Source organism: Typopeltis vanoorti, chromosome 2 (genome assembly GCF_054136105.1).
Source record: "Typopeltis vanoorti isolate ZY-2024b chromosome 2, IOZ_Tvanoo_1.0, whole genome shotgun sequence".
Taxonomy (NCBI): domain Eukaryota; kingdom Metazoa; phylum Arthropoda; class Arachnida; order Uropygi; family Thelyphonidae; genus Typopeltis; species Typopeltis vanoorti.
The window spans coordinates 178742990-178756050 of NC_143550.1; the positions used below are offsets into that span (position 1 = coordinate 178742990).

The following is a 13061-nucleotide window of genomic DNA, read 5'->3' on the forward strand; positions in this document are numbered from 1 at the left end:
TCTCAGGATCAGATCTTCAGTTTACGACAAATAGTTGAGAAAGCATAGGAATATAACAAAGATCTGTATTTATGTTTTGTCGATTTGGAAAAGGCATATGACAAGGTGCCAAGAGAGAAGCTATTTAATACGCTGCAGTTATATGGTGTCAATGGGGCATTATATCCAGCAATACTTAGTCTTTATTTGTGTTGCAAGTCAGCAATTAGAATTGAAGGAAGTACAGTAAGATGGTTTAATGTTAAATCTGGTGTGAGACAAGGATGTACATTATCCCCTCTGTTATTCATTATCTATATGAATCATATTATGAAGGAAAGTGGTATTAAACATGATATCAAAATTAGAGATGTTAATGTCAGCTCTTTGCTTTATGCGGATGATGTTATACTTCTAAATAAATCTGCTACAAGTCTGCAAGATTCTCTGACTAAATTGAATAGCTGTTGTAATAGATATGCTGTGAAGGTCAGCAATAAAAAGACAAAGACAATGATAATAGGCAGAATCATTGAAAATGTCAACTGTGTTGTGAATGGAGAACCTGTGGAACAAGTAAAACATTTCAGCTACTTAGGCACGATTTTTACTGAAGATGGTAAATTAAATATAGAAATAGACAACAGAATCGGCAAAGCTGGTATGGTGGGAAGTCAACTGTATAAATTCATATGGAATAAGAGAGAAATTAGTCGGAACACTAAATTAGCTGTATACAAGACAGTGTTCAAACCAGTTTTAACTTATGGATCTGAGAGCTGGGTCAGAAGTAAAACACTTGACCAAAGACTAGAGACCCAGATATGAGAGTCCTGAGAAAGATTATAGGCGTGAACAGATGGCATCAATGGCAATATCATAATAAAAATGAGGATATTAGGAAAGAACTTGACATTGTCAGCATCCAGGAATGCGTTAGCAGAGCTAATCTCAGGTGGTATGGTCACTTAAACAGAATGGGAGAGAAAAGATTAGCAAAACAAGTGTTCTCTGCCAGGTTGGCAGCAAAACAACCCAGAGCAAGACCAAGATATAGGTGGATTGATACGGTACAAAGTGCCTTAGATCATAGAAATATAAGATCTGATAATGTTGGAGTCTTGACAAGTAACAGACTGATTTGGAGGAAAATTGTAGATAGGAAGTTAGTAATGATGTAATTTTTTTCATGTAGTACTATCATATCCTGTACACCCCTTGAGGGTACATGGCAGGAATTTGATGATGATGATGAGAATCTTTCATTTATTTATGTTATAATGTAAAGTATTGTAAATTGTTTAAACCTTACTGCTTTTGTGGAAGTACTTATAAATTGTTGGGAGAAAAAGATAATCGAAGATAATCTGATTAAGTAAAAGTGGCCGGAATCTAAACACGTGCAACAAGTAGTGCATGTGCACCCTTTTGGTAAGCAAGCTGTCCCCCCTTCCTCCTCATACATTCTGAAAATCATGTTAGGATTCTGTGTGTGGCGCTGAGTACTGGGTGACATAGGGTGACATGGAAATAGGGGAGGAGAAATCGATGACGTAGGAATGAATGTGTGGTGTGCAATTTAAAAAGGTCCAATATGCAGTGCCTAGAAGAACTCTCTTATGCTCCGGAACTCGTGCCTTCCTGCGGTTATGATGTTGTGTGTGGAACCTCCTCGTGGCAACTTTTAGTTCCCCGTTTTCGATGCAGATTCAAGACAATGACTGAGGAACTATGCCGTGAAATTCCTGAAAGTTTACCGGTCGGCAATCAGCTCAGCAGAAGATAGTCATCGATGCTTACAGAAATACAATTGCAATGTTAAGCCAATTCACCAGAGAACAACATCTACCTAATTTAGGCGGCAGAGATAAGTACAGTTCGAAATCTTGAAGAATGCCTCAGGAAAAAAGTAGAATGAACTTGGAGTCGAAAGTGATTGTCCAGATGAGATATGTGATGTGGCCAAATGATTCCCCAGCAGTTGGTAACGTACAGTCTATGCTGTTTTTTTAGTAAATGTGTAATAAGAAGAATGTCTGTAACTTTAGGAAGGACTCTACAGAATGTTTCTTTTAATGATAGAGTAATTATGAGAACTGTGTGAATGAATTAGTGCGAGAGCACGTGGAGCCTAGAGATTGTTTCTTTTAATGATAAAGAAATCTTGAGAATTTTGTAAATGAAATGGTGTGAGAGCACGTGGAGTTATCTTAGTAATTCAATTAACAAATGGCCTTAGTATTGGAGAATGAGTTGGATCTATCAAGTAGAATTTGTTAACTATGTATGAAGTTCTTTGTTGTGCATACTATGATAGAGATAGAGAATTAAATAATTAATACTTATTCCTTAGAAATAACAGATTACTTAATTCTGTGTAGAACCATAATGTATAAAATGTTTCAATTGAATTAAATGCTTTGCTTTTTAAGTTTAACTGATGACTTGCTTGATTTTCTTCTCTATTGCACTTTCTCATAAAATACGAACCACAGCGGGAGATGAATTTATAGAGAGGCTACAACTGCAATAGTAATTTATAGTGAAGTAAGATTGCATGCTAAACTGAGTTCTGGTTCCTTGATTCTAAACTCTTTGATAATCTAGGATTCAGGGTGGCGTAGCAGAAAAAATTAATTTTCCCTGAATCTGAAAAAGGAATTAGAACTAGTGTTGAGACAAAAGAATTGGTATTGGCCATTAGAATTCCCTTTGTTCCCCAAACCACTAGCATCGTTCTATAAGAGTGGAAAACGGCCCAGAGAGAATATTGAAATTAAGAGAAATAAAGTTTTACTATAGAAGGATTTTACTAGGACACAATATAAGTGCAATTAAGAATTAAGAGTACAATACGAAAATTAAAAGAGAGAAGATAAAATTTTACAGTATTGCAATTTTTCTCTTTGTTCCTTTAATTTATGGATACCAATGTATTTAATAAAAAATAAATAATATAAAAAGTAAAATGATTGGACAGATACCTAAAAACAAAAAAAGTTAAATTTCTGAAAATTGACAAAACCAAGAACTTTCGGTTTCATTTTCCCAATAATTTCATAAAAACAAAGCATTATCATAAATTACATACTAAAAACTTTCCATTATGCAAAGGAAAATTGAATGGATTTTTTTTATTTACATATTGAATATACCATATTTATATTTGCTTCTTGATTCATACTGGAGTATTTTAAACAGAACAATAACACAAAAACAGATCTGACATTAAGAAATACTAAATTCCAATATTTAGTGGTTTGTTGTCATATCTTCAACATACCTCAAAAAAATTTCCTGAATGTTGTACTAATAATGAATTGGATTCTGGTTTGTTTTTACAATATTTTACATATATTTCAAACTTCTGGGCCTATAAAAAAGGAGATAGATTAAAAGAAGTTATAAGTTAAAATAATTACAGCTATACCTATATATATATATATATTAAACAACATAAATCTTTAAAAGCAAACTGTATGATCTGTTTTACCCAACTTATTACACACTGATGATATCGTCATCATCATGCAAAACAAAAAACATTATAATGTAAACAACTTCAAATTATTATTATACACAGTATCTTCATGGAGACCACACACTAACATTCATACACACAAAACCTATCATATCTCTCCTTAAACTCATTTACTGTCAGGGAACACAACTAATTCTGGCAATCCGTTCCGCTTGTTCACCATTCTCCTCACAAAAAATCTAGTTCGACCCTTATTTCCACACTCTTACAGAACTTCCACAGGTGACCTGTAGTTCTATATGTAATATATTGAAAGATTTCCTTTGAATCAAATCTATAAAATTCCTTTAATATCTTATAAGTTTCTATCATGTCTCCTCTTTTCTGCCTATCAACAAAACTTTGTAACTTGCACACCTCTGAATCCTCCTGCCATCTGCCTAAGACAGCCAGGCGACCAAATCTGTGAGTAGTAATTAAGATGTGCAACTAAATAATATGGATAATAACTTCCCTATCTTAAGTTGCAGCATGTTTTCAACAACCAAGTAATCCTTTCGGCCATTTTACCAAGTTTTGCAATATGCCATCTGAATGTCAATCAACTCTCTATCCATCATAATCCCTAAGTCCCTAGCCTTATCAATTTCCAGTAGAGTCAACGTGACACACAGTATGCAACCTTTTCAAACTGAAGTGCATAACTTTACATTTGCAACATTAAATTGACAATCATTATCCTTCGTCCACATTGCCAATCGATTTAAATCATCCTGCAGGATATCTACATCATCTTTATCGACTTTTGTCCTCCCCCCAGTTTTGCATCAATCAGCAAACAACTGAATATCTGTCCTTTAAATATTTCCCTATATCATTGATATATGAATTAAAGACTAGTGGTCCTAGTAAAGAAATCTGAGGAACTCCACTAGTCACTCTAATTCCCCTAGGTTCCACTCTACCATATACAAGGTGGCTCGTAAGTCATAGAATATTACATAGAAAGGGCCCATCTTTGTGAAACTGAAAATGATGTTAAAAAAAACCTATGCAGTTGCTTCACAAAGATGGGCCCTATGATCTGTAAAAATTGTGAAGTTTTAGATTTTATGTCTTTTACTCCTTTATATGATATTTCACATCCAAGATAACTGAAAATATTTATCTGTTCTATTATTTTATTATTAATAACTATTTTACTTCTAACTGGAATTTGTCCACAAAATGCCATTGCTTTAGTTTTATCTATAGATATTTTCATTCCAAACTGTTCTACTATAACGTTTAAATTATATATTGCTCTTTGTAAATTGTCTTCCTTATCCAATATTATTACCTGATCATCTGCAAGTAACAGCGTATTTATTTTGTTATTCCAGGAATTTCTACACCTGGATTGTTTAAGGTATTCCACTGTATTAATATTTCATTAATATAAATATTGAAAAGTGTTGGAGATAGAGGACATCCCGGTCTTACTCCCTGGTTTATAGATTGTTTTTCAGACATTTTTTTCATTTATTTTTATTATCTTTGTATATATTCAATATTACATGTAGTACAATATTAGGTATATTTATTTTTTGTAATATATCAAACAGTATATATCATTTTACTTTGTCAAATGCTTTTTCGAAATCTATAAACAAAAGATGAGCTTCTAAATTAAATTCTCTTCTTTTTTCTATAAATAGTTGTAAACAAAAAACTACATCCATTGTTGAGCGTCCTTTTCTAAATCCATTTTGACATTCTAACAATATTTTTTTCACAGTATATTTTCAATTTTCATTAAGTATTCTACTATATATTTTGTAGCATGCATTCAATAAATTAATATCTCTGTAATTAGCAGGTTTTGTTTTATCCCCTTTTTTACATATAGGTATTATTATACTTGTATTTCATTCTATTGGTATTTGTCCATTTTTATATACACATTTTATTTAAAAATTTTAATAATTTCTGATGAAACATTTTTCCAGCAAATTTATAGTTTGGAGCTAATTCTATCTTCTCTTGCCGATTTGCTATTATTTATTTTACTTAGGTTGTTTATTAATTCTTTCATGTGATTATATCATTTAAAGCATTTTGTAAGTTATTGGTGTAATCCACATCATATCTCTATAATCTCTATAATCATATCTTTATCCACCCACAGTTGGATTTTACTTTTAACCAACTTTTCCGATACTTTAACAACCATTCCTAATATCTTAATTGATCTGTAGTTGGCTACTTCTCTCTTAGAGCCATCTGTTTATAAAGGAACTATTTTACCCTCTTTCCCTCCTTTGGAACCTTGACAGAGCTGAGATTTAGACTGAAAAACTTCATCAGAGGCAATGCCAATTCTCTTGCATGTGTGTAGTACAAGTGTTGACATGCCATCCATGCCACTTCTGCATGCACACTGATATTTTAAAATAGTTAAGAATAAAATTGATTGTCAAGTTAGTTTATCTAATACAAATAACCAGCAAGCCCCATAATTTTTCTCAGTATTCTTGTTATATACACAGTGTTATTATGTTGGTCTAAAGGGGCTATCTTCGCATTCAAAATTTAAAAAATTTGACAATTATAATTATAAAATTTGAAATTCATGATATTAAATGTTATGGAAGTTTAATGTTTTTGTTGAGTCAAGTTTTGGACTGTTAAACAGTACATGAATATTTTCTGTTATAAAAGCATACTTATGTAATTTAGAAGCATCAATCGCTGCAAATGAGTTAGCCAGTCTCATATGAAGGAGGCAGGATTTCTCTTCAAGAAACTTAGTTTTTTTTTATCATGCAAAAAGAGCAAACAGGCTAAAAGAAAATATGTAATTTATCTGATCTGATCCTGTGGCTTCCTCTCTTTGAGAGGATTGCAGCTAATTACTAGGGAGATAGTAACACAAGGTGGTTTCCCTTTGCCTTCCTTGCCGTATTTCCATGACTGTAGCCTGTGTGTTCACGGGTCCGGTTTGCCTGCTTGTGGGATGAAAAACCCCAGATAAACTGGCGGAAAAAACCCTGCTGTCCACGCCCAAGACTGGCTAACTTGGCTATGGCTGAGGAAGATCCTTAAGCTTCTCACGTCTCTGACGGGAATCGAACCTAGGACACTCCATCCCCAGGCATATGGTTGAGAAGCGCAAAGCCACTAGGCTAACCGTGCAGACATGTAATTTATAGACATGAAATATTCCAAAAGTTACATGTCGAGCAGCTAACTTAACCAGCTAAATTAGAGTGTCTGAAGCCAAGGGAATCTGGTTTTGAAAGACTGATTCATATTCAGATTATTATTATTAAGAGAGACCTCCATGGAGTTAGGGACTCATCAATGGAAGCCACATACTACATGCAGCTAATGTAGTATTTAAGAATGTCAAAGAAAGCTAGTGTAGTATTTAAGAATTCATCACAGTGTGAATGAATTCTTAAATTCATTCACACTACTTGCACACACACAACATCCAGTGACAATCCATTACAATCATACACTACTCTAGGAGACAAAAATCTAGCCCTAATCCTCATCTTGGCAGCATTCGTTCTCAGCTTCCATGGATGCTCTGACATTCTTGACCTGCCCTCCATAAAATAAAAAAATTCCATCTACTGAAATCTTGTATGACCCTTTTAAAAGTTTGCAAGTCTCAACATATCACTCCACTTTCTCCTGTTTGCTAGTGTCTGCAGGTCTACAAATTCTCAATCTGACTTCATAATCGGTATTCCACAATACTGATATCATTTTTAACACTCTAACTTGCCCTTTATCTCCACTGTATCAGAATCACCATGGAAAACAGGAGTAGGACCTACGTGTAATAGTCCAAGTGAGGTCTTACCAAGATCTCACTTGGAGGCAAAATGACTTATTTATCTTTACATGCCAGGGTTTGTTTCAACATTGCAATTATTCTCTGAGTTGTATTTACAATTTTTGCTATATGACCCTTGAACTTCAACTTCCTGTCTGCTAAAACTCCAAGATCCCTAGCCCTACCAGTTTCTTCAAGAATAAAACCACCAAAACAATATGGCATTGGTTATCTTATCACTCCAAAGTGCATTAACTTACATTTATTAACATTGAAGTGACATGTATTTTCCCATGATCACAATTCCAGCCTATTCGAATCATTCTGCAAGTACTGCATATCAGTAGTATTCCTGATTACCCTACCTATCTTTGCATCATAAGCAAATAACGTATGTCACTTGTCAAATCCTTCCTAATATCATTAATGTACAGATTGAATAACAGTGGACCTAGCACTGATCCTTGTGGTACACCACTTTTTTTTTTTTCTTTTAAATCTTTGTACTGGTTATGGGCAGTACTACCCTTACATCACGTCCAGACATTTCGTCCAGACTTGATATAGGCCTATGCCTTTACAAGTGTTTTACCATATGCCTGTTCTAGTTATCATTGTAATCATTCTCTGGTGACAATGCCATGCCACCAGTGTGCCCTGTAGGGCCCTCAAGGAAAGAACTTTTATATCCTTCTGCATAAGCCCAAGCTGTTTTAAGTCCTTATAACTATCTGCACTCCATATGCCATGTAAAGAGATGGTGGTGCTGGTAAACCTCCGAGATGCCCCATACTCCTCCCATATCTTACCAACTAGATCTTGGTTATTTTTATAATAATTTACTTTATTATTGTGGCTATAGGCTAGTGGGCACACTGTTCCCACCACCTGGGCATCAACTACCCAAACGTTACCATCTCTTTTAATCACTAAGTCTGGCTTACGCAAACCTGCGGAGGTCCTATAATGTGGTTCCACCGCAGTCTCCCAACCTTTGTTCTTAAAGCGGTTGTTCAGAAAAGAGACCACGGCATCATGCCTCCTCACGCGGACCCCATGGGTGCGGAAGCAACAAAGCAACACTGGGCTATGTGTAGTGGCAGCCAGCACTACAGTTGGAGTCATCACTATCCCATCGAGCTGTGTGGGCTCGAGTAGGCAGGGCATTGATCCTCATCCTGATAAGGTCAATATACTCGAACCCAGTCTGGTGCCATCCCTTACCCAATCATGCTGGGGAGGCACCAGATATGACTCTTTTAAAGGAGCACCATCTACAGAACAGTGCAAGAGAAATGCCCATCTCTTGTGTTCTGCAGGTGCTGACTCTATTAAAGTACCTTGATAATGGGAGCAGCCATTAGCCCGGCTAAAGTCTGCTTGTATTAATGGGCTATAGAAAGCCTCTCTGCAGATGGGGAAGAAGATAGTTCTAACTGCACGATTCTTGACAGTCGCAGGCATGGGATCAGCCATTTAAATGATGGAACCCCAAGCCCACCGTCCGTCACCCTCACATGGAAATATGCAGTAGGAGTGTCAGGCAGCAGTCGGAGCCATGATCTCACAGCTGAATGGATTACCTTAAAGCTTGCAGACTCAGATCCCCACTATACCAGTCAGTCAGCCATCCTCTTATCCATGCTAATATCCTATAACCCAAACCATTTTCTCCAATTTATGCAGCAGTCTGCCATGCTGTATTCTGTCAAAAGTCTTAGCAAAATCCCAAAGTATCATGGTGTATCCATTCCCCTTGTCTAGTTCAATAGTGACATTCTTATACAATGTGAGCAAGTTGCTAAGACATGACCTTCCCTTAGTAAACCCATGTTGTTCATTGCAAATTAGAGATTCACTGTCAACTCATTTCTGAATGCAAGCCCTAACCAATTTTTCCAAAATCTTCACTGCTACTCCTGAGATACTAATTGATCGATAGTTGGATACGTTGGTCTTTGCACCACCCCTTGTGCAATGGAATTACCATACATTCTTTCATTCCTGCAGAATCTTCCCTGTTCTGAGACTCATATTAAACAGCCTGGTCAAAGGAATGGCCAATTCAACTGAACACTCTTTTAGCACATGTGTTGATATTCCATCAGTCCTTATTGCTGAATTCTTATTCAATTTGTGCAACAGCTTTAAAACGTTGGCCTCACACACCTGCATTTCTTCATCTAGTGAAGAGGTAACAGTGAGCTCAATGTTGTGTTCACCAGGTTGATAGCTTTTAACAAAATGGGCACTCATTAACTGAAAAACCTCTTCTGCATCTGTAACCCTCATGTTATATATGAGTTATTCTTTCATGAAATAAAGAGCCAAAAGGCTTCACTTCGGCGATATAAAAATTATTTTGACAACATACATCTCCTAGGGGATGTGTTTTACATTAGGGCTAATACTAAGAACAGTGATCGTAGCTTTATCCACCTTTACTGCGAGTTTCCCCGGTATTGCTACCAGGTGTTTGTTTATGCTTGGACTCACCGAACTTTTTATGGTTTGCTATATTCGACATGAAACTCTTTGATTTCTATCTTAGAGTTTCTTATTCGGCTTTGAAATAATGTGGGATTAAATATCCCCTTAATTTAAATAGCTATTCTTTCATATTCATTATTTCTTTTACTTGCAGCATATCGAGAGAATTCTTGTGGATTGTCTTTAGCAAACAGAGCCAGTTTCTTTGCATACTCAGACTTTGCTTTACGTACAAAAGTTGTGACTATTCTAGCCTGCTGCTTATAACGTTCATAATGGACATCATCCTTATGCAAATGGCATTCCTTCCACATCATCCTTTTCTTACGAATTTCTTGCTTAATAAGATTAAACATCCATTTGACTCCTATTCTATTTATTCTTCGAACGCTCAGGACACATTCTGAAATCGCATCATTTAAGTATTGTTTAAATGCTTCCCATGCACTGTCGATATTCTTTCCCTCCAGCAACTGATCCCATTTGACTGAACTCAGTATACTCCTCAGTTGGTCATAATTTCTTGCTTTGTAGTTCAGCATGTAACCTTTACTGAATGGAACATTCACAAACTTAGTCACTTCCAAAGTGAGTACCGCATGATCACTATCACTAACTGAAGGCAGAATAGTTACATGTCGCTTGCCAAATCCTTCCCAGTATCATTAATGTACAGATTGAATAACAGTGGACAAAGCACTGATCCTTGTGGTACACCACTAGTTATTTATTATTATTATTTTTATTATTACTCTTTGTACTGGTTATGGGCAGTACTACCCTTACATCACGTCCAGACTTGATACAGGCCTAAGCTTTTACAAGTGTTTTACCCTATACCTGTTCTAGTTATCATTGTAGTCATTCTCTGGTAGCAATGTCATGTCACCAGTGTGACCTGTAGTGCTCTCAAGAAAAGAACTTTTATATCCTTCTGTGTAAGCCCAAGCTGTTTTAAGTCCTTATAGTTATCTGAGCTCCATACGCCATGTAAAAAGATGGAGGCACTAGTAAACCTTAGAGTTGCCCATTGCCCCTCCCATATCTTACTAACTAGATCTTGGTTATTCTTATAATAGTTTTCCTCATTATTATAGCTATGCTAGTGGGTGTCCTGTTCCCACCACCTAGGCATCAACTACCCAAATGTCACCATCTCTTTTAATCACTAAGTCTGGCTTACGCAAACCCGCGGAAGTCCTATAATGTGGTTCCACCACAGTCTCCCAACCTTTGTTCTTAAAGCAGTTGTTCCGAGTGGAGACCACAGCATCATGCCTCCAAACGTGGACCCCATGGGTGGGGAAGCAACACTGGGCTATATGAGACAATGTCTCACTGCAGTGGCAGCCAGCCCTACAGTTTGAGTCATCACTACCCCATCGAGCTGTGTGGGCTCGAGTGGGCAGGGCATTGACTCTCGTCCTGATAAGGTCAATATCCTCGAACCCAGGGAGGAGTCTGGTGCCATCCCTTACCCAATCATGCTGGGAGGCACCAGATATGACTCTTTTAAAGGAGCACCATCTACAGAACAGTGCAGAAGAGATGCCAATCTCTTGTGTTCTGCGAGTGCCGACTCAAAAAAACTTGATATCTTTCAGTCAGCCATCCTCTTATCCATGCTAATATTCTATAAACCAAACCCATTTTCTCCAATTTATGCAGCAGTCTGCCATGCTGTATTCTGTCAAAAGCCTTAGCAAAATTCAAAAGTATCATGGTATATCCATTCCCCTTGTGTATTTCAGTGGCAACATTATTACAGAATGTGAGCAAGTTGCTAAAACTTGAACTTCCCTTAGTAAGCTCATGCCGTTCATTGCAAAGTAAAGAAGATTCTCTGTCAATCCATTTCTGAACGTGAGCCCTACCCAACTTTTCCAAAATCTTCACCACCACTCCTGAGATACCAATTGGTCAATAGTTGGAATACATTAGTCTTTGCACCACCCTTGTTCAATGGGATTACCGTATATTATTTCCACTCTTGCAGAATCTTCCCTGTTTTGAGAATCAAACTATATAGTCTGATTAAAGGAATAGCCAATTCAGCTGAATACTCTTTTAGCACCTGTGATGATATCCCATTCCATAAGAATTCAGCCCATATGGCTGAATTCTTATTCAATTTGTGCAACAGCTCTAATACATCCTCCTCATACACTGCTGTTTCTTCATCCAGTGAAGAGGTAGCAGTGAGCTCAATATTGCATACACCAGATTGATAGTTTAATAAAATGTGCACTCATTAGTTGAACAATCTCTTCTGCTTTCACCCTAACACCATCTGCATTCAGTAGAGTTCTTCTTCTTCCTAACATGGAGTTTAGGCCAGGTGGCCTGTTCCAGTATCATGCCATTTCTTTCTTTTTCTTCAGATTCTTCTTTTTCCACTTATTTTATATCTGTGTAATATTTTAGCAGTTTGCTGTTGTAACTACCCAAAATATTCTATCCATTTTTGTTTATACTGTCTTAAGTAGTAATTAGTTGGTTTTATATTCAGGGATTCTAAGATTTCTTCATTTGTTTTATGGTCCCACTTAGTATATCCAGCTGTTTTTCTGAGAAATTTTATTTCTGCTATTTGGATTTGATTTTCATAATTTCTTTTTATAGTCCATGTTTCACTTCCATATAGTAAAGTTGGTTCTGACAAGACATTATATAGCCTGATTCTAGTGTGTTTTTGATTCAGTAGCGTTATTCTTTGTTATTCGTTCTTTCTTTTACTTGCAGTATATCAATAAAATTCTTTGGGGTTATCTTTAGCATTTAGAGCCAGTTTCTTTTCATACTTAAACTTAGCTTTCCGTACAACAGTTGTGACTCTTTTGTCATGCTTCTTGTATTTTTCATAAAGGACATCGCCTTACGATATTGTTTCCACATCATTCTTATCTTATGAATCACACCCATTTCACTCCTACCCTATTTATTCTTTGAACTCTCTCTGGATACATTCTGATATTGCATCATTTAAGTATTTTTTAATTGCTTCACTTGCATTGTCAATATTCTTCCCAACCAACAACTGATACCATTGCGCTGAACTCAGTATACTCCTCAGCTGGTCATAATTCCCTGCTTTGTAGTTCAGCACGTAACCTTTCCTGAAGGGAACACTCATAAACTTAGCCACTTCCGAAGTGAGTACCGCATGATCACTGAAAAACCAACCAGAGGAAGAATAGAGTATATATAAAGTTCATTCATTTTGCATGGTGATTCAACAGCTGAGAGCCTCTTTTACGGGGAGGTATGGCACCACCTCAATCCCCC

General features: G+C 36.4%; 1 protein-coding gene across 1 annotated transcript in view; it reads right to left on the minus strand.

The window, feature by feature from the left end:
* Nucleotides 1–13061, minus strand: part of trio (trio Rho guanine nucleotide exchange factor) — a 1056141-nt gene that overhangs the window by 529889 nt on the left and 513191 nt on the right. The window contains exon 28 of the mRNA XM_090403001.1: nucleotides 3263–3352. Coding sequence (XP_090259127.1) covers nucleotides 3263–3352 — 90 coding nt within the window. The remainder of the gene's footprint in view (nucleotides 1–3262; nucleotides 3353–13061) is intronic.